The 27,307-nt window shown below is 39.1% G+C and overlaps 2 protein-coding genes and 1 long non-coding RNA gene across 3 annotated transcripts in view; 1 reads left to right on the top strand and 2 right to left on the bottom strand.

The window, feature by feature from the left end:
- Positions 1 to 27,307, bottom strand: part of PSMD1 (proteasome 26S subunit, non-ATPase 1) — a 64,405-nt gene that overhangs the window by 26,401 nt on the left and 10,697 nt on the right. The window contains exons 11-16 of the mRNA XM_064385543.1: positions 26,941 to 27,019; positions 26,269 to 26,442; positions 25,207 to 25,318; positions 24,409 to 24,605; positions 23,729 to 23,824; positions 23,143 to 23,207 (exon numbers count right to left, since the gene is read on the bottom strand). Of these exons, the coding sequence (XP_064241613.1) occupies positions 23,143 to 23,207; positions 23,729 to 23,824; positions 24,409 to 24,605; positions 25,207 to 25,318; positions 26,269 to 26,442; positions 26,941 to 27,019 (723 nt within the window). The remainder of the gene's footprint in view (positions 1 to 23,142; positions 23,208 to 23,728; positions 23,825 to 24,408; positions 24,606 to 25,206; positions 25,319 to 26,268; positions 26,443 to 26,940; positions 27,020 to 27,307) is intronic.
- Positions 1,723 to 13,967, top strand: HTR2B (5-hydroxytryptamine receptor 2B). Its single transcript, XM_064385546.1, has 3 exons — positions 1,723 to 3,879; positions 10,598 to 10,798; positions 12,831 to 13,967. Exons 1-3 carry the CDS (start codon positions 3,570 to 3,572, stop codon positions 13,709 to 13,711), a joined length of 1,392 nt encoding a protein of 463 aa, XP_064241616.1. The 5' UTR covers positions 1,723 to 3,569; the 3' UTR covers positions 13,712 to 13,967.
- LOC135278775 (uncharacterized) lies at positions 11,752 to 13,709 on the bottom strand. Its single transcript, XR_010346184.1, has 2 exons — positions 13,620 to 13,709; positions 11,752 to 13,523 (listed from the first exon to the last, which is right to left on the bottom strand). It is a non-coding gene; the product is annotated as an uncharacterized LOC135278775 (long non-coding RNA).

Consider the following 27,307-nt stretch of genomic DNA (forward strand, 5'->3'; position numbering starts at 1 on the left):
TTAATCATTTTATACAGAACTATTTCCACACATTGTTTTATTGGTGCAGTAGCAATTAAAAAAAAAAAAAGCTTAACAGAAGTTTCATTTCATCCATGAATGAGTTAACAAAGGAGAAATGCAGATATTAATTACACAGTTTGTGTTCACTTCTGAAGGAGGGGATGTGCAATAGAAAGGGAAATATATAGAAAACAGAAAACTTGCAGAGAAAAATGCAACAAACCGATATATTCAGTGTAGACTAAACATTCTGTCTGTCTCTCTCTGGACAAAAATGATCCCAGCTATTCCCAAACCAGGAATTTACTGCAACTATCTCATGTACAGCACAGCAAGTGAATTGTATGATATGTACTGACTGAACAGCACCCACCAGAGACAGCTCAAATCTGATGGGGACATGGCTCTATAAAATCACACTGGCAGTTTGAAAACAGAAGTAACAGCAAGGGATGGGAAATAAAAATAATATCTATTTATGGTTCAAATATTCAGTTTAAAGTGGACCAGGAGTGGGGTCTAGCAATATTTAAGGATTACCATCATTAACACATCTGGACATGGGGGCAGGACAGTGGTTGCACAAAAAGCCTGGCCAGAAGATACAGTGAAGAACCTGCTGCAGGTCTGCAATAGATACAGAGCAGGATGTGTTTCTCAATTGATCCAAACCTGGTAAAGTTCAGAAAACATCATAAAGGGCAGGCATGTTTTTCATCTCTCTGAAATTAAACAATGCACCAAAGAGGTAAAAATGCTTGCAAGCCAATCTACCACTAAACTTGTATCATCTTCCGCAAGTTCTTAAGATAATTGGTTTTATTTGTATTTTAAGAATAATTTCCTTTTGAATTAGATATAAATGTATTCATTAGCTTTCATCAGAACAATCTGCAGTAAAAACTTCAAGTACAGCTAGATTAGTGTCAGGACATCCTTCAAGATTTATAAAAAATAAACCAGAAGTTGATTAGATGTAGTGGAGCTTAAGAAAAACTGAATCTAAATGCCCATTAGCCAAATAAGGTATTGCCCTGTCTCAATTTCCACTTTTTATATGTTTTCATGTGCTCTGCTCTCTCAGTACTGTCAGTGGTGACAATAGGGAGATAAGGAAACAGTATTACCTTAACTGGATGAATCTTTATTTTTGTAATATATACTTTTCTGATGAATAAAAAAAGTCAACACTCAAATGTAAATGAATACAGCATGGTATCTTATTGACAGTTTCATTTAAACAGGAAAAGTAAGGAACAAGTGGAAGTTTCTGAAAATTCTATTATATGATCTGAATATACTAAGTACTTCTGTTAATTTCTGACAGCAGCCTTCTCTCTTTGACCCCACATTACCTGCATTCCAGAGACAGAATTTTTTTCTTTTTTAAAGAAATATAAATTGCTGCACAGTTCACTGAGGACCTGATTTCCAGCTCAAGGCTGGTAAGCCTATTCCCCTAGCAATTCATGGAATGTAATGGCTGGTGTCATACAGAGAGTCAAACCATGATCTCATGGTCTCTTCTGGCCTTTACTCAAGGACTTATTACACAATTTTGCAGCTAATGTCCTTGGAAGTGAACTCTATTTCCATTTTAATGCAGAACTATAAGATGACGCTGAGGCTATACACACATCTGACTGAAAGTTGGAAGGTAACAAAAAAGAACACTCAGGATAATAAAAAGCAGCTGCAGAAGGAAAGTTTTAAAGTAACAGTGCACACACTTAAAGTAAGTGTGCTAGACAATACTTTTATAAAATTAGGCAAGAAAAAACCTGGAGTGTTTACAGGGCTGCAGAACTTTTTAGGGTTAACTGTGCTTCCATCCAGAAAGCAAGTGAGCGAGAGAGCCCAGAGAGCGAGCAGCAGCCAGCCAGCCAGCCAGCCAGACAGACACACGCTACAGTGCACAGAGACAGAATGTTGAAGTGTGAAGAGTCATTTCCAGGACCTGCACATCCTGATACAGCTCCAAGGAGCACACATGGTAGTTCTGGAGCAGTGACTCTATTAACCCTCTCTGTCTCGTTTCCAGCCAAACCCCCCCCCCACTCCCTTCCCTGCTTTCCAGACACTGGAGCTGCATACACTGGAAAGAGTCAATCAAGGAACAAGGTAGCAGCAAACTGCGAGCTTTGCTTGTGAGCAAAGAGAGAACTGCACACAGGCTCTGCTGATCATCTAAGTGGAATCAACAAAGAATGGAAGTTAAAGGACAGCAAAAGCGAATACAACCTTATTTCTATCCTTTTTAACACGTGGTAAGAAGTATTTTTCTCCTCTGCTTAAGAGTTGGAGAAAATACCTGGATGAGAAGAAATACAGTTTTCCCAAAACAGAAATTCTTAATCTTCATGATAGAAGAAATGTGCTTAAAAAAAAGCACACAAAGAGACAATCTTCAGAAATACTATAAATGCCAAAAGCAAATGAGCAACTTGTTTTCCAGAAAGTAGTGAAAAATCTCAACTTCCACCCTATGATGAAAAAGAAAATTATAAAGGATTTTCCTGGATACAATGTGAACTCTACTAAAATGCAAGAGAAAGAGGTAAGGCTTTCTTCACCTGAAAACTGCAACACATCAAATCTTCTCAGTAAGTGAGCATTTGTTCAGCTTAATGTCGGGACAGCTGTTTGAGTCCCTGCTTGAAGGGGGAAATGCAAGCCTTAAGTCTTTAGTGGAGTTGACAGAGACAGAGAAATACAGAGGGAGAGAATGGGCTGTGCTTAATAAAAGCCTTGCTCACATTACAAAAACAAGAGTTTTACTCACCCCGACCCCTTCAAGTAATGAGTAAATTTAGATGTCTCAGTTCGATAAATCTCTATGGTCCCCTTGAGACTGTCAGCAGTGTTTTATTGTCTGCAGCTTCCTGACCTCACCTGATAAATTAGGAAGTGCTGAGATTAAAACGGAAACCTCATACATAATTTCTGAAGATATTTTTGGGGTTACCCTCTAAGGAGAAATAGGATTCTTAATAAGGGGAAATATGGGAACTGCTGTCTGCCTACGCACATGCTGCTGGAGACTAGACACTCGGGAGAGGAGGAGTTGCACATACACAACTCGAGCATCTGCCTCTGCATCAGTTTGTACTCAGAAGGAGCAAATCTACATAGACTGCACCTAAAGGGAATTGTTTTGCATTCAGATTCATCTATCACTCTTTACTGCTGCAGGAAAAGAAAAAAAAGGAAGCTAATCACTGCTTATTTTTGACAGCTACTGATTTTTGCCTTTTAATCTTCTGAAATCTGAACATCGCAATAAAGGAGAGACCAGACCCCTGAACCCTTCCAACCAGAGATGGACACAAGACAGGACTTGCATTTTTAAAACTCTTTTGCGCCCAGCAAGGCATAGAATAAAAAAATTGGATACCAGCTCGGCCATGGTTACAGTATCTCGAAACAGCAGATGACCAGTTCACTATACTGACCATGCTGGCCTATCTTCAGGACCATCCTGGACCAGAGAGGAACAGAGAACTCTCACACCGTACACAACTCCTGCACAAAATACAGCCCCTGAAGACATTCCTGTGCACACAAAAATGTCCCATCCTTTACACTCCTGGAATGGATCTGGAGCTGGCAACGGATCTTTGTCGCCTCTCTCAGTAACAGGAGCACCCAAGCAGGACTTCCCAAGTGAGGAACAAGGAAACAAAGTGCACTGGGCAGCACTGCTGATCCTCCTGCTGATAATCCCCACGATTGGGGGGAACATACTTGTCATTCTGGCAGTGTCCCTGGAGAAGAAGCTGCAATATGCTACCAACTACTTTCTAACGTCCTTGGCGGTGGCAGATTTGCTCGTGGGTCTGTTTGTGATGCCAATTGCCCTTCTCATAATATTATTTGGTAAGTGCAGTATGTTTGTTTCATCAGGTTTGTATATGGGGCACAATTCTGGGAGGTCTAACTGAAACAGAAAAGTTGTTTGCTTTCCAGCATTACAATTTCAAAAATCACTTGGATGAGGGCTGCTAAATCTTCTCTCCCTCTCACCTTTTAATACAGCCTAACGTTGTTATGGGAAGTACAACTATGTGGATATTATTTCCTTTGAAGCAAACCATTTAAAAATCATCCAAGACTTAAAAATATTCAAATATGAGCTGAAGCACAGGGAATTTTTGTACAGTGTAATATAATTTTTAACAACATCAGCACAATGCTGGTATTTGTTGTATTATATTACACTAACTGCAGGCAATATTCTCTTAAAAAACTTGAAACCAAGGCTAGGTATCTGTTTAGTACACTGAACAGGTTTTGGACTTCCTATGAGTAATGCACCTGATTTTACCTGAGAATTAACTCCATGAGCAGTCATATATTCACATGGTCAGTCAGAGTTGGTCCCTGGCACTATCAATGACAATAAACTTTATCAGCAGTGGTTTCAGAGAAACTGATTTCCTCCCACTCTGGGGAAAGCCACAGGTTCCTAAGACATCACAAGTAAATCATCTGTCAAGCCAAGGAAGCCTCAGTCCACGTACCTAATGTTTGAGATACGTATTTGTCATTTTGTCTGCTTCATATGAAATAAAATAGGTCTTTTTCACTTGAACAAACATTGGATGTGACATTTTCTTTCTCATTAGTCCTTACAGAGCAAGCATGATTCTTCCACAGCCTCTCAGGTCCAGCTTTATTTTAGATACTGCTTCTGACAACTAATTACAGGCAACTCCATGGGAAAGTCTCTCTCTTTTACTACTAAATTTTCCTTAATAATACATTTTAAATTGTTTATTTTGATATCATAAATGAAAAAAAAAAATCAATGAGACAGGTTTTTCAAGAAACTTAATGATTTATATAATTACCTTAAGGTACCTTGGGTCCTAAGAAAGGCTGCAGGAGTTCATTTTTCCTAGGCTAGACTCTAAGAGTTGCCTGAGCAACAAGCAAACACAATAATAAACTGTATTTCAGAAAGGCCATCAGTAGTTTCTGTACAGAAAACTGGTATCACTTTATTAACAAATGTGTTTATTCATTCATTAAATGCCTTGAGAATTTCTGTGTGTTACAGACCCCTTCTCCCTAAACAGAATTGTGAACAGGAGGTCAGAATTCAGCGCTGAGATGATAGAATAGTGATTTTTTTCCCAAAGCAATAGTTTCTAAAAAGAAAACTGAATGTATGTAACTGAGACTGTGATTTCTAACTAAAAAAACCCAGTCACTTATAGAAAACACTGGTATTCATGTATGTGCACGTGAGTGGGAGGCAAGAAGCAGATATGCATTTCCATACTTACACACGGATGCTGTAACGGCTCAGTGCCTGCCACAGGTCTCATTACTAACAACAATAAAGCCACTAGCCATAAAAAGTACTAGTGTTTACTAGCAATCAATATAAAGGGAAGGCAAATCCTAGATTTTGTGGAGTAGGTTTTTGGTAGTGGTGGAGTTTTCTTGTTTTGGATTTTATTATTATTTTCATTCTGCTAGACTAACAAATCTTTCCTTTATAACTTCATAAGGACCCTATTTATCCTTAATCTCTCAATTAATCCACTGCTAAACCCTGGTTACAACAGTTTAAAGCATGCTAGGAATCTTAATTCAAAAGTCAAACAAAAATGTCTTTCATGGTGCAAGAAATTTACCAGAAAGTAGTAAAATCAATTATAATTAATTAAGACCACAACCACAACAGTTGTGTTCCACACAACAGTGGTTAAAACTGAAATTTCTTGCACACAAGTCTCTCTTTGGCAGCCAACCAGAAAAACTGCTTTGCCTCTTCACCAAGTGGGAGAAGATGCTGAGGTGTTTATAGAAGTTCAAAGCATGAGCAAAACATGAGGAGTTACTGGAATGGAGACAGAACAGACATTAAATCCATAACAAGTCTAAATCTTGAAGCTACATTAGCCAGACAACTACGTGAACAAAGAAGTCTTTGACAGCCAGACAGCAAACTGAATCCAGCCTCCTGGCACCTCCACACAGGAATGTTTCCATAATAATGAAAGAGCTGGGTGCAGCTTCTAGATACAGAGTACAAATATTATGCTTCCGATTTGGGATTGATATCTAATTATGTGGAGAAGATTTGAAGGAAAAGGTGTGAACTGAAGTGCAGTCACATTAAGATCCTGACTGTACAAACTAATGTGTCACAGGGTGTTCAGAATCAAAATCTGCTACAGGCATTGGCTTCACACCCTGACAGAACATTCACCAAAAGATCTTCAGAAATTGACTGTATCTGTAATAAAGAGCTGCCCCTTTTAAAAATAAGTAAATAAATGAATCTGTAAACTCACTTGCAGGTGTAATGCCATGAGCAGCACATTATTTATTCTCAGCAGAGCAACCAAAATGTCTCTGGTACAAGCATACACAGCAATTTTAATTTAGGAGTGTGAATGTCAGAACACAAACATTTCATAGCTTTTCCAGCTTGCTAAATATTTCTCATTTCTTAAAAAAAATGAGGGCCCACTAGGAGATAACTGCATACTCTGAAATCTAGCCTTCAAAACAGTTACCCAAATTTCTAACACTCAGAACTACTGAAACTCATTGAATAGTGAAATTAGCAAACAAACTTGAGAGATCCTCCCATTTGCAAAGCCTGCAGCAGGAAGAAGTCTGATGTCCACAGCTTGGTGGGCAATGGGCTACTTGAAGACAACACATGTAGCATCTTTTAAAATACATTCCCTCTTCCTGATAATCATCCACTTAAAATCAGAAAGCAATGCTGATTATCCTAGGTTATTAGCAAACCATTATTTTAATCTATCACAAGCAACCAGTCCTAATCTTCCCCCATTGCTGATGATAACCACAACAAATTTTCCCTTCTTGCTTGTGCAAACTGCCAGAGAAAACTTTAACTGGGGACTACTCTCCACAATTTCAAATCTAAAGCTATCAAGGGTTTATCAGAAAGTAAGTCTAATTGAAAAAAATACTTTGATTAAAAACCCTAGAGAACAGCCTGGAGACAGCAGGCCTTGGCAGCCCATGGAGCCAAGCACGTGAGAGTGAACACTGCACACGCAGCTACACACACACACACACACACACACACACACACACACGAGTGGAAAGCTTGAAGCTTAGGCTTAAAGGAGATGGTGACTGAAAATAGCCATTTCCATCTCATCAAAAATATCATTACATAATAACCACAAGGCCCTTTACAGGTAACAGATTTCTGCAGCCCTTAGGACAGAAGAATAAATGGTTTCCAAGTCTATTTAAAGACTTCTCTCAATCATACTTATACATGTACACAGCTGTGCTTTCTCTCAAGCTTTCCGAAAATATTTTGGCTTACAGCAAGAGCAGCTCTTCTATACTGTACTTTGTTTTCAGGATTACACATTTCTAAGGTATTTCCTATAAATAAAGCCTTTTTAAAATAAAGATTAATCAATGGTAGACAGTTGCGGTAAAAGCTCATTTTACTACTCCAAAGGTGCAAGACAAATCTTAAAGCATGTATTCGGTCTTATTTTGACTCAAAATAAGCAAAATCTTCAACAGCAGCACTGCTGCAGTGCTGGGAGGATCTGAGGCAAGGTTTGTAGGAAGAAGGAATTTCTTTTTAATTTATACCACCTGACAGCCGGAGAAACCAGACAAATTTTCAGGCAGGTATCTTTGTCAGGTAACCAAGGCATTTAAAAAAAAAAAATCAAAAAATCCAATCCCTATTAGCTCCCAAGAAAAATGGGAGTGGAGAATCTCTGCCCTGTAAATGCTCTGGTCTGCTTCCACAATGTAGATCTTTAGTAGGAGAATCAGAACAGTCCAAACTGAGCATGACCTGCTAATGTCTTTGTATCACTACTTGGCAGGACATTTTACATACGGAATTATAAAGCAGGACAGCAACCAAGCAGGTAACCATCACATTCAAGGGTCAGAGATGCTTTCTGAGCCATGAAAGGAAATTAATATTCCATTATTTCCTTAATCCTAAACGAATAGAATAGGCCAACAGTGATAGACATCAACACGATCACCAGAAATGCACAAGAACTCAGCCCAGAGCATTGCCTCAAACAATGGGCACAAAGCTAGTTTTGATTTGTAGTGGAACCTACAAATCAAAGCAAGTTATAGCAATATACACCACAGAGGGAATCCTAGATAACTGTGTGACTCTTCTGGACTTTAAAGTATCAGATCCATGATATTTGTTTCATTTAAATAATAACCATCATCTTCAGTTCTTATCAGTTACTGCATTTAAAGTTTACTTTGATTTTGTTTGGACAAAAACCAGCATCTCATACATACAAATACAACAGAACATAATGCTATAATCATGAAAGTGATAACCTACTGCCTTCTGCACCCAGTACAAAAATTGACAAAAATAAAGAAAATAGAAAGCTTTCTCTGTTCAGTTGCACTTGTCAACTAACAAAAGCTCTTACAAGTAAAAAATGTACAAGACTTTTGTATCAGTTCCCTGTTTAAATGCATCTTTATTTCAAAGAAGCAAAAGCGCCTTTTGTTGCAAAATATTTTCTTCCGCAAAGAGTAAATTAACTAAAAAAGGAAAGAGTTCTTACACCGGGATTCTCCAGAACTCAAAGCAGTTATAATCCAGGGAATGGCATGCAAGTACTATCCAAAAGAAGTATTAGCTGTTCACTTGAAATCCAGCTGTGTCATCTGCCATCCTTCAAGTTGTAGAACACATTTTCTATTGTTCATGTTTTTTCTGAACTAATCTTTTATCACAAAGTCAAAAGAAGCTGCCAATTTTCTGGAGTGAGCAAAAACATTTCAAGCCCATCAAATCAATTACTTCTTTTAATTGGGTTTTTTTTAAATTACCGCTGGTTACATGAGCCACAATACATTTTGGGTTTTCTTTTTAAAGGAAATCTATTTCAGAAATACACCATACCTTACTGCCAGCTAAAAATCTAGGCATGAAAATTAAAGATGAGTAAATGTTTCATAATTTATTAATTACAACTTTCTCATACCTGTCTGACAGACTAAGTTTTTTGAAGCATAATTTCAATGACAGAATCCACTTTAGGAAATAATTATGGTAGACAATAAAATTTTCTGGTTAATAAATTGAAAATAGCCTGCCTCTTTCCCTTCTGCCTCACTGCCTACGCTGTCCTCACCTGAAGTCCTCTGCTCTGGGAATGGCTGAGGTTCAGTTCAGGACTCCATCCATCCATTCTTTGTTTAACACAGAAGGTTTCCCAGCATAGGTAAGAGTGCTGACAAGTACTATGCTGCTATGCTTGTCTCCATAAAATTTTCCATCCACTGGAGTTTATATTTCAAGTCAAAGCAGCACTGTTATCGTCTCCATCTATCAGTCATGTTACGAAAAAATGTTTTAATCTCAAATGACTGCAATGTTAGTACACTGATAAGACTGAACATTACAAATGTCCAGCTCATTTGGTGTTTTCAGCACACAGGTCTATTTATGCTGATCAAAGAAATTAAAACCAATCTGATTTATTAGAAATGCAATTTTTCCCCCCATATCATCATTCAACAAAGAACTGATTTCGCTGGCAATACTAATAATGTACTTACTGATTGAGTACAGCAGAATTTTATAAGGGAGGAAAATACATTTAGTAGATTAACTTCTACCATGAGAAACAGAAACATTTCCTTGTTCACACATTCTCCCCTGGGACTACAGAACATCCTTATAGATACACAATACTAAAGTGGACCTCAAACTGAACACTGCTTGCACTGCATTGCAATAGAAGCTACTTCTGAGTGAAAACAGACCAGTTAAAAAATAATCAGAGGTCCATTAACGTTCATTTGGCATTGCAGACATTGATAGGGGAGACACAGCTCTCAAAAATACAAGCCTTTTGGAAATCTGAACATTATAAAACCTTTATCTTGGACACAGTGCAGTTGACAGACCCTATGTTTGCTATAAAGATTAATATTAAGGACAGACTCTAAGAAACAGGATGCCAGACTTAAAATCCAAGCCATGGCTCTTGGGGAAACCAAAAAATGGACATGCACAAAACTGTTAAATTTTTATAAAATCATTACTGACACAGAACAGCCCTACTCTGTCACATTAATGTTTGAGTGTATATGGCCAAGTGACACAGCAAACTCATTTTAAAGATGTGTGGACAAGATTCTTCAATATCACTCCTAAGATCCAGCAGTAGCTCTACAATGACTAATACTTTGGTTATGACTTATTATCTCCTCCATTTAATATAACCTTGAATCACAAGACTATCAAGCAGAAACAGCTGAAAATAATCATTTAACAGTAGGCTCACAAGAACCAAACGGTCATGGTCCATTTTTAATAAACTTTTTAATCCAGAGAGTCCTTGCCACAAAAGGACAGGGAAAGGTTTATAGCACACAAGTAGCCTGATGAACATGATGGCAGCAACCATGCCAGTTAGGAGCTAATAAAATATAAGACAGAACTCATCTGAGGCAGTGACAAAGCTCAGTTCCTGTAGTACTATCAACTTTTCAAAGATATTGATGCTGCAGGAAAATTACACACTGAAAGTTCTAAGAAAGCTTAGATTCTAACGAGTTTTTTGTTCTCTTTCAGACAATACCTGGCCTTTACCAACTGCCTTGTGTCCTGTCTGGCTGTTCCTCGATGTCCTCTTTTCCACAGCTTCCATCATGCACCTCTGTGCCATCTCCCTGGACCGCTACATTGCGATAAAAAAGCCAATCCAGGCCAGCCAGTACAATTCATGGGCTACAACAATCATCAAAATCACCGTGGTTTGGCTCATTTCAATAGGTATGTGGGACCTGGAGACCAGAAAAGGAACACGGGAGCTTTTCATGTCCAAAACAATAGGTGAAATGTGGGGAAAATGGAAAATTTGGCCAAGTACTGTTGACTGGAGGACCATAACACTCAGGCTGGTCAAAGTTCACCTCTTGGATCATACATAGCTACATCACAAAAATCTGCCTGAACCACTGCTCCTTATTAGGCTCACCAGAAAGGCCAAGGATTGAGTCAGAGTATTAATCATCACTCTTCTTCATGGTCCTAAAATTTCAAAAATCAGAAAACAATATCTGCATGCATAGTATGTCTCCTGGGAAAGCAAGTTTTCATGTTCCCGTGGTGCTATATTTTGTCCCAAACACAACTTTAAGCCTTGAATAGATGTTGGTAAAATTCCGCATAAAAGGAGTACAAAAGGATTAATTATTAATAGCAAAGATATAACTCAGTGGCTGGTAACATCCAGGCTAACACTGAAGGCTGACACGGCATATAGAAAGGCTAATGTCTAACAAAAAAAACCCCAAACAATCAAAACAACAAACCCTGAGCAGTTATATGAAGTTTATACCAACATACAAACTTCTATGATATCAGTGTCTCTGTGATGTGCACGTAGCACAACATCTGTCTTTAATGCTTAAAAAATGAATCTGTTAAATGAGCTAAGGAAGTTAAAAAAATTAATTCAAATAATTTAATACATACTGCAGACAGCCTTAGTGCTGTATGCTCTGTGTGCAAGACCAAACAGAATTATTCTGCATTATTAAGGCCAGTGATGCATAGGAGAATGGGTACAGCCACCTTCTTGGCTAAGACAACCCCCAAATTTCTGAGTTGAAAAAAATTCTGGAAGAGCTGTGATGATAGCATCTTTTTTCCTATCTCTATTCTATCACGAACCCATCCCCCCACAAAAGAAACAAACTTAGCATGACAAGACACTCACAAGGTGACCTTTTAATGTGTGATTTATTGTCATTAAACAGCACTGTACTTTTCAATTTCTTTTTATCTAACATAAAACTACTCTGCAGCTGAGCCAGGTTCTCCAAATCAAAGGTTAATTTGGTTCAATCTTCATTTTAAATGCTTGTTGTATCTGAAGGTGTGCTTCTAATTAAGAAAGGGATCAAGTTGCTGAAGGGTAACCCATTTCGCTCTTGCTGCTTTAAACCAACTTCAGCAAGCAGAGTAGCAGAGGAATACAGTAAATCCCTATATCTCATTAAGTGGTATCAGAAAACTGCACAAATCACCTTCACCAGACAGCAAGGAACCTGTTGTTTTTGTTGTAATGTCAGACTGCTGGCAAATGAAGTGCTGACTGTAATTTAGTGGTTATAAAAAATTCATTTAAAAGACAAGACTGTTAACATTTTTTTAAAACGAGTGGTGAATTACAGAGCTAGCCAGCCTCATTTAAACACTCCTAAATATGCAGGAGACTTTAAACAACAAATCCATCTCAAGCACACACTGCATAATTCTGGCAACTATTTAGCTACTTGTATACATGAAAGAGTTGAGCAGAGTGAAAAAAATCAGCTGTCTGTGTCCAGTCACTTGATGTGGTTAATGGAAGAGGGAAAGACAAGATTTATGTATTTACAAAACTGTCCTTCAAAAAGTGCAAAGGTTACCCTGGGAAAGAGGAAAAAAAAAGGGGGAGATGGCATTAGGGAAACATATTTCACTGGAGGAAAAGCCATACTAACTCTAATAACCAGAGTCAAAGCAATTCATGTATTTTGCACTTGAAAAGTTGGCAACATGATACTGCTTCCTCAATCACTACGAGTTAGGCCCAATCTCCTTAGAAAGGGCACTCTGTTAAAGCTCAGCCTGCCAAGTCTCACAAAGCACCATTTGCCCAATTACCCACGTGATGCTTTCCACACTTCACGTTGTGTTCCCGTGCCTGCTCCAGAGCTCAGGAATTACCTTTCTTTAGAAACCCCGAGGCTTCAGGCCCAGTGAAGCGATTGCAAGCCATTACCCTCTGCTGAAGCACTTGCTTTTCCTCCTACAGGCATTGCAATTCCGGTCCCTATCAGAGGCATTGAGGATGGAAATGGCAGCTCTAAAAACATCACGTGTCTCCTGACGCCTGATCGCTTTCATGACTTCATTCTGTTCGGATCAGTGGCTTCCTTCTTTATTCCCCTCGCCATCATGATCGTCACTTATTTACTGACAATCCAAGTGCTGCGCAAAAAGGCCTATTTGATCAACAAGCCGCCTCAGCGCTTCACCTGGGCAACAGTGTCCACAGTCTTTCAGCGTGACACAACCCCTGCCTCCTCACCAGAAAAGGTGGCCATGCTAAATGGCTCCAGAAAGGACCAGACTGTGTCCAGTGACATGCCTATCTGCAGGGCATCCACGATTGGGAGGAAGTCCATGCAAACGATAACGAATGAACAAAGGGCGTCAAAAGTTCTGGGGATTGTGTTTTTTCTTTTCTTGCTGATGTGGTGCCCGTTCTTCATAACAAACATCAGCTCGGTTCTGTGCAACTCCTGCAAGGAGGAGGTTTTACAAAAGCTTTTGGAGATATTTGTTTGGATAGGGTATGTATCCTCAGGAGTGAACCCTCTTGTGTATACACTCTTCAACAAAACATTTAGGGAGGCTTTCAGCAGGTACATCACTTGCAACTATCGGACCACAAAGCCTATCAAGGCCCTTCGGCAGCGCTCCAGCAGGATCTCTTTCAGAAGCTCTGTAGCAGAAAATTCCAAGCTCTTTGTCATGAATGGGATGAGAAATGGGATTAACCCTATTATGTACCAGAGCCCAATGAGGCTGAGGAGCTCACCCATCCAAGCATCATCGGCCATTCTGCTGGATACGTTGCTGCTCACCGAGAATGAAGTTGATAAAACAGAAGAACAAGTCAGCTATGTATAGTGGAATGGCAGCCATGTCCCTACAGCATTACTGTATGTATTATTCTAGATAACTGCACTGTAAGAGGGTATAAATACTATTGTTTTCTGTTATTTATGCAAGCAATATCTTATAAATTTATATTAATTCCTCTCCTTCAAAGTCTCCTCTACTTTAACCCCAACCCCATGGTGGCAACCACAACTTCATTCTATGACAAATGACTCATGCAGAACTGTAGCCTAAGGAAGAGGGAAATAAATAAAAGCTAAATCAGTTTAAGTATCTGACTTCAGTTCTCATCACCTTCAGTCTCTTCAAAGCACATCTTTTTAAGAAAAGCATTTCTGTCCAAACACTACCCTAACATTTGCTCTGGCAAGAAGACAAAACTTTGTAGGCTGATGCTCCACAATGGAAGTAGCAGAGGCAGACAAGCTCACTGGTTTAAATTTAAATGTCTGTAAACAGACCAGCACACAAGCTCACTGTGTTCCCTCCTACAGATACATTCCTCTGCTGAGACTGAGTATCCACATAGGAGCTTTCCTTGTTCTCTAAGGGTGTGTAAAACACAAGCAGAATCACTCACTCTAGAGACCAATGTACAGGCCCATTCCATAAGGCATTATTAAAAATTCCATGTATGGAAATTATCCCCTTACTGCAGGGATGGGCAGAATTTCACCCACTTGAATTTCATATCCATTACATATGCATAAGCTCAGTGCTGCCAGATTATTCACCAAAAACTGCCCTTTTTTCTTTGCATACTAAAAAAATGAATTATTTAATCAAAATAACACAACACACAATCAATGATCATAAGAAAAACAGGATACACAATGCCTGGAACATCCCTATAATTTATATGAACAAGCTTCCTTTTTAATGACCATAGAAACTTCAGTGAAAGCCTCCCCTCATCCAATGTAGTTCACAAGAAGTAGAAAAATCACAGACAGAACAGCTCCTTCACAAGAAAATAAGAGGAAATATTTAAAAGACAGCAGAGACAACAGTACTGGCTACACCTGCACATATTCACAGTTTAGCTGAGCTCAAAATTATTTAATTGGAGTAATGGCCAATTACAGGTCCCAGTTTGCACTCTCTCAAATATGCTCAAGACTTTAGTATGAACACATAATTAATAGAAATAATTGGTCTTCACAAACCATAAAAGCTACCAGAGTCTGTTATTTGGGAAATCAGAAACTTCTCCAGCTCCAGACTCTTTGGGAAAAGAAATCTGATTTCCCCAAAGTACTGGAGTTTTTACATCAAGCAGCCAGCTCACCATTTTTTCCATAGTTTCCATTTACAGTAAAATTTTCAGCTCAGGCTTTGTTTTCATTTTTAATATTTTCAGCATTCTTTGGTTACACTAAAATTATGTACAGCAAAAGGCTTAGGTTTTTTTCATCCGCAGAACAGAAAGTACTAAAGTTAACATGTCCCTCCAACATTTATTTATATATATTTAATTTAAAGCATATGCAAGTTCAAAACAGAACCTACTGTAACAACTGCCAGAGATTTTCAGGCAAAAGTATTAAAAATACATCTGTGATACTTGCAGTAAATTGTCTTCTTCTTCCCAATTTTGGTGATAATCATCAGTCACTTAAATCAGAGTAAATTCTAACTGCTCTCCCTCCTCTTCACTTAATCAAAATTTGTTTAAGGGGATTCTGTAGTGAAAAGCCAGAAGGGATGGACTGTGATAGCTGTAAAAGACACTTTCATGAGCAGTAACACCAAAAGGCAAACACCATTCCTGAGGGGTTATTGCCCAGCAGTCAGAAGGCAAGAAGCAGTCATCTATGAAAACTCTCTCGACACTTAAATAAATCAATATTAATTAAACAAAAAAATGCTCATATAGCAGGCTGCAATCACCTGCTTTGAGCAGCAACTTATATTTTCCCTTTCCAGCAGAAACATCACAGCTGGCTCACAGCACATACTAAAACTGAGAGGTAACTCAGCTCTTTTCTGTCTGACCCTGTTCTTGTATAGCTGTCAAGTCTGCAATCTGTCTTACACAAGGAGTAATTTGCCCTAAATGTCCCACAGAGAAAGATTCCAAGGCCTCTTTGCAATCAGTGCTTAGACCTCCACCAACAGGAAATCATCCTTGAAGAAGTCTCACCCAACAGAGATGCATTTTCTCAAGCCAGTGTACAGGTTTCTCAATTGTAGTAACTGTAAATAGAAACTCAGCATGTTCCTGTTACTGAGTTCAGTCAGCAACAACAAACCTCAATCTAAAGGACTAGTGACTAATAAAAAATCCAGTCTTTCTACAGGGAAAGAAAATTTCTCCACAGACAGAAACACATCAGCCATGAAACCATGCACATTCCATGCTTCCACTTTCCAAGTGGAAAACATTCCACTTAACATGCTAAGTGCAAGAAGATATTGCTCAGAGCTTGTCCACTTGCAAAGCAAACAAGCTGAGAATTCAGGTAACAGCCTTGGAAAGCAGGACAGAGCAAGAAAAAAAGATGAAGATGCAGAACTGTGAAATAAGAAAACATAATGGACAGCAGAGATCTTGTTTTAGCAACTGTATCTACAGGAACAGCTTTGGACAAAGACATCACCTTCATTAGTAAGACATGATGGGAGAGTCACTGCAAGCTCCTGTAAGAAAGCACCAGTTTGTTGTATGGTAACTACAGACAACACTGTTCTTGAGGCATCAACAAGCACAACAGGAGGCTCAGGACTACATCCATGAGGATTGTCTTTAGATAATACAAATTTATAAAATATATTTTTATATGCTGTCTGCAAAGTGAGAGTATTTTCATAGCATTGTAATATTTTACAGCTTTTTCCAAAAGATAGCAGTATAATAACTGATAAAGCTTTGCAGTCATTTGGCTCTAGAACTCAAGCCATTTCTATAGAAGGAAGAGTCATGCACTTCCCCCTTAACACACACAAATGAGGAAAGGAATTCCTCTCTCTGGAGCAAAATGCTGCCAGTTCTTTCCAAATCTGACCCACAGCCAATCAGCCACCTGGCCAGCTCTATAGTCTCAATACAATAATAACTCCAAGTTATTATTGTATAATATATAGAGGCAATAAAATAACAAAATAATAAAGTCCATAAAATAATAACTTAGAGATATCTAGTTCAATTTTTCTTGCTATCACAAAGACCTTTATCTGGCATATTTAATTTCTTTTTAAACTACCAAAAAGCAAGATAAAAGTCAAAAGTGGTCTGCAACATCCAAGCACTATGGGAAGAAGACTTTTGAAGAACAATGGACAAGTATGGTGCTTGTTTTTTTGTTTAATTATTTAAAATACATTAGGAGACATTCAATGTTCTGTCTGCCTACCTAATTAAAAATTACAGCACAGATATGCACATAAGGACTCAGCAGTCTTGCAGAGAGGAAAATAATGGAGTTTGAAACCTAACAGTGTCTTGAAATGCAAATAAAGGGATTACTTTACAAAAAAACTAAACAAAAGAGCCACAAAATGCACATGAAACAGAAATCAACCAAAAAATATCCCAACCTTTAATCACTCACAAACAGAGAAGCAAGAAATTCAGCTAATCCCAGCTATAGTGATGTGACATAAAATGCATTTTGTGAAGTCAGTCCTGAACCATCTAGAAGCTGCAGGCCTTTAGCTACCAGGAAACTTACAAGCAGCTAGAAAAAAGTATTATTCATTTATCTTATATCCTACAAGTATAAAACTTTTCCTGACTACATCACACTAGACCATACTAGCACCAATTTTCAAATACAAATACAGTTAAAATCAAGTGTTAAGCAGAAGGCACTGAGAAGAGGCTGATCCTACAAGCTGGTGCTGTATCACCTGCACACAAGAGGCACATAGGATTTTTTTATAATGTTTCACAGACAGTGCTGCTTTTCTACACCATTACCATACTGTGGAAACATCCCCGTCACTGCAAGCTGGTAAAAGAAAACAAAAACACAACTCCCCCAAATCTTTTTCTAGGCTGCTGTATGTAACATCAGACTTAAAAAGAAAAGCAGTGTAAGGAGAGTAAACATGGTAAAGGCATGCTGAACAACCTGGGATGTTGGAACCCAGAGAGGCAGAATATTGCCAGAACTCTGGCTTTTTACCTTGCTAGCTGGAGCCAAGAGTCCCAGAGTTCTGGCCAGTTCTCAGCACTGATTTAATATTATCATGAAGCATTAGACTTTTTTCTTCATATTGATAAAGATGCCTATGTACAACTTCTCAGAAGCCCTCCTTTGTTTCACTTCCCCTTTGGCTCTCTAGACAATCATTAACATGGCAAAAACAACAGTCAGGAGACAAGTAACTTCCATAATTTTGCCTTGGCATAACAATATGGTGTTTACTATCAGTGTCCATTCCCATGAAAAACAATGTTTTCTGCAGTGGAAAAGGAAGACTTTTGCCCTGCAGAGTAGACGAAGCCCTTTCATTTTACAATGGGAAGCTAGATACAAAAATAGGAAAGATGGCTTGCTAAAAGTGTCCATTTTTACTCTTATTTTTAATAATTCATGCCAACCCTATTTGTCAAGCCACAGCTACAATTCCATGCATCAGGTATTCAGATTCTTTCCAACCTCTGAAAAACATCACGCTCTTAAAAAACTCTCTAAAGGATCCTCTTTACAAATGCTCTACACGGGTAATGGTAACGCATTTTCAAATTCATTAAACCCTGCAAAACTTCAGTGAAAGTCTAAGGCTTCTTCTGATTACAGTAAGATTTCTGCTACTGTTTCTTTGAAAAGGACCTTCATTCTCCTCTACCAGGAAGACTGAATATGACAAGATAAAATGTGCTGGATTGTAAACAAAACCCTTTTAATCTTTCCTATGCAAGCATTACCAAGCAGCTACATTTCACTAAATTCCTCTTCACAATTAAAACACTGAAAAAGTCACTGGTGCAGATCACATTAGAGTGACTGTCAGCCTCACACTCAATTACCCAGATCATCTGCTATTTGCCTTCTGGATAAAGGTAGGTTAGAAAATATAAAGAAAACAAACTGTCCCAGTCTTCCTGGAATAAAATCCAAGTATCTGATCTGTTTGCCTTATAACAAATATATAGCCTTAAAATACCAAAGGCTATGTAAACACAAAGCATACAAAAGCAGGAAACATTACTATTTCACTTGCATCATCCTAAAATGAAAAATTGAACAGAAGCCATGCAGAGTTCTTCATGTTTGGGTAGCCTACACTTATCACTGAGACTACATCTTCCTTTTGGGACTCTCTAGAGGCTGCATTGTTCCTTCTCCTGCCCTCAGCCTTTTCCCAACAGTATTGCATGAAGACAACAGCAGCATCCTACAACTCAAGTCCCACTTCACCATGACTCTCATTCCCCTGGATATAACAACTGCTATGAGAGCATTAAACATTTTGAGTTCATGCTTGCAAGTACTGCTCCATCCCACACTGAAGCTTTCCACCAATCAGATTTGTTCTATCCATAAAACATCTACCTCCTCATTTTGTATATAAAGTGTTTAGATATTCTGCAGCACTGCTCTAACAATGTAAAAATAAGGCTGACTACATAATCCAATCACATCTCACCCTGCAATACCAACAAAAATCAATTCACGATCTAAAGTGGTAGAAATTATTATAAAAGTAAGTATTTCAATTTTTAAAAAGCAAAACACTTGAAATTGATCATGTTTTCCATTGCATCATAATAATTTTTAAAAGCTGACCAAAAATCACAGGCAATTTAAATGCTGTTTCCAACAACCATAAATATTTCATAAACCACTTCAGCAGAAAGAACCACCAGTATATAAACATCAACAATTAGGTAAGTTTGCTGTCTGTGATCAATGGCAAAAGGAGCAGGACTGGGAAAACAGAGACACCTTACAGTAGCCAAGTCAATACATCATTTTCCTTCTTCCTATTTCACAACACAGCTTCTTGTTCAGCCCTGCACCCACACTGCAAGCTCCAAACATCCAAAGCTTTACTGGTGCCCCTGTATCACTTTACAATAACATTTTACTTAGAAGTGTCTCTTGTAAGAGGTGGCCATTTTCAAAAAGAGAGAAGATGTGAAGTCTCAGGTTTTTGCTCCACACAATTTTGACTGTTTTTTTTAGATGGCAAAAGGAAGAAAAGATGAGGCAGTTTTGAAACAATTCACTTGCACCTGAACATTTTCTAATCATTTAATATAGTGGCATGAAAATTAACTGCTTCAAAATTAATAACTAGTGCCTAATTTTTGTATGGGACTAAGCCAAGAAGGGAAAAAAACCACACCAAGTCCTATAGCCAGCAAGCTGTGCTTTCCATCCCCAGCCTGAATCTATGGACTGCATCTAAACAGTCAGCAAAACCAGAATTAACAGCAGCAATGCTGCTGGTCAAGGTTCAATTCCACACACAGGGTCCCCTGGAAAGCTTTGGGGAGCCCAAGAATTGGACAAGGAAGCTTTTGTGCTATAGGAATAGGACCTGCACTGCAACATATTCTGCACTCAAGGAGTGTGATTGATACTGCTCTGCAAACCTGGGTGACTGCAGACATTCCCACAGCCAGGCAAGTGTGCATCCAACATCCCAGAGTGAAAATGTAACAGCAGCACTAACCCCTGCTCCCCCAATCCTTCCAGGGATTGTAATCTTTTTTAATCTTCCAATTCTTAGGTAAAACTTAAGAACCTAGACGAGAATATTCTACCTAAACCTTGATTCATGAATTCTGAATAATGAAGAAAGACACATATACAAAAGAATGTATGTTCCCAGTAATTCAAAAGCCTAATGAAAAAAAATTACCATGCTTAAAAAATATAAAAGAGGTAATCTTCAAATTCAAGCAAAACCTTATTGCTCTAAAAATTAAATGTCATGTTTTATTACATTATGTTTTATCACATTTTACTTCAATGTTGTGCTGTTTTCATTACCAACAATAAAAGTCAAGATGGGCTCTTGAGTGAGTGTATGCAGGGTTGTACACATGTGATAGCAAGGAAGACTCACAGAGGAAAACAAGGACAGCAAGGCCTTACAGAATGTTCTGCTATGCAGATGCATTACCTAAAATTAGCAGTTTTGTGATGTTTACAACACTTTTAGTTCAAATGCAAGAGGAAGAACATTTATTCATAGATAGTTGTAACAACAGGAGAAAACAAACTGGGTATTTATGACACAATGTGAGTTTGTGGGCTGTAGTTCTGTCATGCTCAAGCAATGGTGCTTTTAAGGAAATTATCATCCTCTGACTGTGTACCCTCCACCCTTATATGGATTTTACTGTTCCTATAGGAGGAACAGACAGAAGCACAAGTCTGAGGCTGCATAAGTGTACAGTCCAGCAGACAAATGCACACCTCCAGCATTCTCAACCTCATGAATGCCATGAACTCCCCAAGAAAAACGCAGACTGCATTAAACAAATGTATTCTCTTATTTCAATCCTGAAAGGATTCAGTTTCCTTTCTGGAACCACATACAAGGAATTCAATGAGAACTCTCTTCATAGGACTTCAGTCATGTTTCCTTCACTTAAAATGAGACTAATTTCTGGGATTTAGCCCACTGTGTCTCAGACCTGATCACCTCCTACCACAAAACACTTCATTCAGAAGCTCTGTATACCCAGCAGGTGACAAATCACTGATTCTTGCCAGTATTCAATGCTGTGTTAGTGGCCTTTACAAGTAAATCCAGTTAGACTTCAACAAACAACAGTCTTAAGAAAGAAATGTCATTTTAGGCATGAAATCTGACAAACTCACAACTCACTTGGTCTTTATGTCTCTGTACACTGGCATTGTTGAGCTGGGCCAGAGCACACAACTAGTTATCAAGTGAAAAGTGTTGGGAAATACCACAGCCTAACACAAACCTTTTGCCTCCAGGAGCTAATGGCGATCAGCTAAAAAGCATTAGTCCATGACTACCAAGAAAGATGGACACTAGGATTTACAAGGAAATGCTCCTCCTTGTTGCACAAGTAGGTTCTGGACTGCAAGTCTCCAGAAAGGGAGGGGAAAAGGCAGGACAACATCTGAACCACTGTAGAGCAGGTGAAAGAGTCACAGATGGTGTCACCCATTTCCTCAGTGATGGATATGGAGAGAACAGGCCCTGAACTATGTTGTTCCAGCTAGATGCCAGCACATGGTAAATAGTTTAGCTCAGAGCCTTGAAGGTTTCTCTTTTTGGTAAGAGCTATCCATGTCCAATTGTGTTTTGCATTTGTCGAAAAGAAAAATTACACTGAAATCTGAGCTCAAAAAGGCTTTGTCACAACCTGTTTTGAAAAAAGATGCCTGAAACTATGGAAGGCATGCATGGAATTTTTGTTCTGTACACAGATACAGAAGTCAGCTAAACAAACCCCTTGGCTTCAGGAGAGGCAGAGATCCCTAAGCAGCAAGGAACGAGCTGTGCTGCTTGGAAGCAACAGAGCAGAAGCACTTGAGAGACACCTGCTGCCCAGTGAGAGAATCTGTCCTCTTAGCAAACCACATTCAATTATCCTTCAGATAGAGCAGAACGGCGCAGTCACTTCCATGTGGGGAACAACTTGGTACAGAAAAGCTGACAGCTCACATCAGTGCCCCAAGTTTTAATCCCATCTTTAAGAACCTCTCATCCTGCTTTTAAGGACAGCTACCAACCCAAAAGAAGCTGTGAAGAATGATTTTAAGTTATGGACCCATGTATGCACCAACTCCTCTCAGCCACACTCAAAGGCTGCAGTTTTGCTCAGTGCTCAGATTACACAGATTATTGTATTAACAGATGCAGGTGCAGTCCTTGGGGAACCTTCTAATTTCCCAACCACCTCTCAGCCAAGGGACCTGTAGAGCACTAGAAAATACCATTTCAGCAACAGGTTTCACTTTAGACAACCAAAAGAAACATTGTGATGATTTTGTTTCTGGCTCATGTTACAATGTAAGTCCAGGAACTTTTCAGAGTTTAACAGTGGATACTTAAGAAACAAAGACTATTTCGAGGTCGTCCTTCAGGTTTTTTTTCTTAATCAAAGTCACCACATTTTAGATAGCCATTAGGCAGATATATTTGTCTGAGTACTGCTGCCCTTAAGAGGCTTGGCACAAACACAGTATATTTAATTTTTAATTAACTCTCATTCCTGCAAATATTAATTTTTCATTCTATTTGTCAACTTCATCTAGCTCTGTTCAGACAATTAAGCCACAAGTCCAGAAACCTACAGAAATACTCATTAAGCATCTGCTGAACATTGGAACATTAAGGAAGGCTTTTAATCCTAAACCAATCTGTCAGTTTTCTAACTTTTAAGAATTCTTTCAATTAGCACTTGAGTCACTTTGTGAAAGCAGAAGCATACTCAGTTTTTGGAAAAGTAGCAGACATTAAATTGAAGGCTGCAGGAGTGACCAAGGAAGACACTTTACCTGAACAGAATGAAACCAAGTGACTCCACAGCTGCCCGCCTCACGTCATCATTCACATCACTCACCTACAAAAGGAAAAACAGGATATTCAGAATACAGTTAAAACACCTAAATACCATGTTTCAGGCCAGATGTCAGTTAATCAAGAAGACAGGATTATAGAGAAAGTTAGTTAAAATCATATTCAGCCTTAGTCCAAACAGCTTCACCTGTGTTTGCACACCAACTGCAAGATGATCAAAGAACAGACAGACCTCATCCTTTAGAGCTCATTTTTTCTCCAGCCCATCATTACATAGACTATTCACTCCAAACCTATTAGCTGGGTAGTTTAGGTTCACGTTTTAATTTTTAATAGGTTCCTTTTCTGTGATACTAAGTTGAAAGTTAGAAAGTCTATTTACCCTAATGTCAGAAGGCCCTCCCTGTTAGCTCTGCTTGTAATACTAAGTAAAGCTTTCATCACTTCAAAATCTCTGATTTGGACCAGAATATTAACACTGCAGACACAAAGCCTGTCAAAACAATGTGCTTGCTTCCTGACCACAGATTTCCTCCTATGTGCTCCTAAGGCCACAGTACTTACAGCCACATGCAGCAGGCGCCTGATAGCCTTGTTGTTCCCTGAGCCACAGTATGCCATAGCCACAGTGTACATGCCAGAACGACGGAGAATTGGATCCTGGAAGAGAGAGCAGCAATATTTCACATCCATCCAAACAGTGACTCAGTAATTCTAACTTTAAATCTGTTCCACTCTTGTGTCTTGAACCTGCTAACAGGTCACAGGTCAGCCTCATTGTTAATTGTTTCTTTGGGACAAGTAACAGGGCAATCACCAAAGCAGGGTTGTCATTACTAAGTTCAGGGGGACAGAGATCATGCTATGTTGCAGGCTTTGCAGGAGTGTAGGGCAGAGGTGTCATTCTGCTTCTTACTTGCTATCTGCAATGATCACTGCCAGAGCCTTGAAATGACTCACCTGCAGCAAGTCTTGTCAGTTTTTAACCACTACATCCTGATCTACTCCCTGCAGCTGCTCACGTGACTATGAAGACCAAGCATAAGGCTAAAGAAATACACAACTAAGCAGTATTATTCTTGTATGTTTGATCAGAGTGCAGGAACTTGTGAAACAGTCCTACTTCACACTTATGTAAGAACTTCTCTGGTTCAAAAGAGCCAACCCACCACAGCTGGAGATTCACAGACAGAAGGTCAGCCAGGTAACACAAGAGTCAGGGATGAAGTCACAGCTCAATTTACCTTATCTCTGCAGAGACTCTCAATGAGAGCATCTGCCTCCTCCATCCTCCCATACATGACCAGAGCGATTCCAACCGCGAGGCCTCGCAGGATCTTCTCATGCTGGGTTTCCTGTGCATAGCCAACCATGTCCTCAATAGCCTGGGCATTTTTAGATCCCAACATAACCAACCCCAGTGCCAGGCCAGCTGCCTCACCTGAAATGCAGAGAGAAGCAAAAAAGTCAACTCTGTTCCCAAAAGTAATAAACACTGTATCTAGAGAAACACCCCAGATGTAGCAATAGATCACTTCTGGGCATCACCATGCCTAACAACTCCATTATTCATGGCAAAATATGTTTGTAACCGCAATTTAGTACTTTTCAAGCTCAATTATCCCTTCCTTGGGCCAAGAGCTGCTGAGATAATTTTCCTATGAGCCCCACCAATGCAGCAGTAACTCCCACAAGCTTCTCCAAGCCTAACTCTCAGCTCAAAAAAGCACATGGCTCTGGAGAACAGTCACACTAAAGAAAAAGCATATGACAAAGAAAAGAACAGAGCAAAAAAGGGGCTGTTTAAAGACCTAGCCTGTGTTATCAAAACTTGCCACAGTGCCAGTCATGACAGGATCTCTGAACATTACTGACACATAACTAAAGAACCATAATGATCAGGAAAAGGTCAGTAAGTTAAACACAGCTAGAAACAATCTATGCTGCTAACAGAAAACCTGGGGGAAAAAAACATGACCAAAAAACCCCAGGTGCCTGATAAGGCCTCAGATGGTTATTTGCTTTGAAAGCAGAACATTTACCTGTCACTGCATCATCCTGGTACAGATTTGTTTTCAGCAGATCATACACATCTTGACGTGCTGTCCCCATGGCAGCCAGCCCCAAGCCCAGGCTGCCACCATGTCGCACAATCTAGAGAAGCACATACAAGTTCAGTCAGAAAGCAGGGAACAGTATGGCTTCAGCTGAAGCACACATCTTTCCATCAATATAAATCTGCAACCTTTTAGCCCCAAACCAACCCAAAATGATCTCTTGACCTGCTAGAAATAGCACTTTCATGGTCTCAGGCAGCAGGTCCAGTGAAAGAGGCAGAAAATAGAAGAAAAACAGTTCAAAAGCCCTTAAACAGCATGTAACAGAAGCTTAACACACAGCACAGAAGACTTTCTAGTAACTTCAAAATCTTCTCCCCCAATGAGTGATTTATGTAAAACCAAAAATTTGTGCCATGTGTAAAAACCACTATCTACTAATAGCTTTTAAATAAAAGGGTTAAAAGGTACCCACTTAAAAACAGTCTATAACCTCTTTTATCCTAACAATGGATACATTTACAGTAAGACTAGTAAGATTTGTTCATGGAATTTAAAAAAAAAAAGTAATTAGATTCAACAAGGAGAAAGAGGCAGCATGCTGAGACAAAGATCTATTCCCAACTTAAAAAGATATTTTTCGTAGAGGTCTACAAACACTAAGTGCAGAAGTAAAACACTTCTTATTGTGTAAGATGCATTAGAACTACAGGTCATGTCAGCAGAAACATTTTGTGGCTTATTTCCTTGACAACTAAGCTATAAACAATAACAGTGCCTGAATGCTGCAGGTCCACTAGCAAAACAAAGCAGATAAAACAAGTAGTAAATATGATGAAGCTACAGTCACTGTCAAGTACGTAAGAATTCCTAAAAATCCTACCTAAACCTTAAGCAACAGATTGTTAAGACCAACCTTTGAGACTCAGAGGAGGTTTAAGTACCACACTGCTGCCTCATTACCTCTACCCCCCACTACTAAACCAGCCAGCACCCTCCTGCATACTGCCAACAAAACAAAGGCTCACTGCAGAGCCCAGTACACACATCATTACTGGCATTCTTCAGCTGGTTCAGCAAGTAGTCAATGATGTCCCCGCCGTGGTTGGCATGGATGAGACCCAAGGCATAGAGGCCTCCTCCCTCCTGGTAGGCTGACCCTGGAGAGGTGTCCTTGGGCAGGTAGGTTGCCATGAGCTGTAATGCTTCTTTCTCATGACCCTGGATGTCCAGTGTCCAGCAGGAAGGGAAGACAGTGGGAAGTGAAATGTGAAAAAACAGCAAAGTAATATTTAAACATGTGTTATAGCCATTACTTTCTCCACTAAAATCTGTATTTTAGTGCCACACATCACTGTTCAAGCAACTGAAAGTTACTACAGTAAGGAACTTTGCTATGTCCCAATATAACTTGCAATTTTAATACCTAGAAACTATTAAATCTGTTCAATTCACAAAGGAAGAGTTAGAAAAAATACTCTCTCCTTGAGCTATGTTATCCCAGCAACTTTTTGATTCTCAGCAAACATACTATAAATTATATTGTATGTCAGATGAAATAATATAAACACAGCTTTTTTAGTGCAAAGACACAAAATATGTTACAGCTGTGCCAGGTACACTGGAGTGCAGGCACCATTCAGAATCCCTATTTCCACATTTGCAGTGTTCACAAGTCAAGCATTTAGACTGAGCAGATGGAAATGAATGCAATGTTACCTTGTGTATAACACCCAAGCTGGCAGTAGCAGTAAACTTAGCCCAGTTAGTGGCCCTGGCCAGCCACTCCAAATTGTCTCTAGAAGATGAAAAGAGAAAGCTTATACAAAGTTTCTCATACAGCCTGTTCCTAGTCCTGTAAGCAGGGTTTAAGAGCACTGAAGACTGCTTTCAAACTAAACAGCAGCTCCAGAAGGGAAGGCAGCTAACCACATTTCCACTTTACATTTCTCTCTCGTTCATCATTCCTGATTTTTGCCTGGTTGTAGTCAAGCTTCCAGACATGGGTGATATCAGTGAAAGACAGAGAACTGCTCAATATGCAGTCCATCAATTATCTGGGAGAAACTTCAGGAAAGCTGCAGAA

This window comes from Passer domesticus, chromosome 11 (genome assembly GCF_036417665.1).
Source record: "Passer domesticus isolate bPasDom1 chromosome 11, bPasDom1.hap1, whole genome shotgun sequence".
NCBI lineage: Eukaryota > Metazoa > Chordata > Aves > Passeriformes > Passeridae > Passer > Passer domesticus.

Excerpts from the sequence above, each read along its gene's own strand:
- HTR2B (XM_064385546.1), top strand. The coding sequence starts at position 3,570 with ATGTCCCATCCTTTACACTCCTGGAATGGATCTGGAGCTGGCAACGGA. Across the intron at positions 3,880-10,597 it reads CCTTCTCATAATATTATTTG|ACAATACCTGGCCTTTACCA; the intron begins GTAAGTGCAGTA and ends GTTCTCTTTCAG. Across the intron at positions 10,799-12,830 it reads GGTTTGGCTCATTTCAATAG|GCATTGCAATTCCGGTCCCT; the intron begins GTATGTGGGACC and ends TTCCTCCTACAG.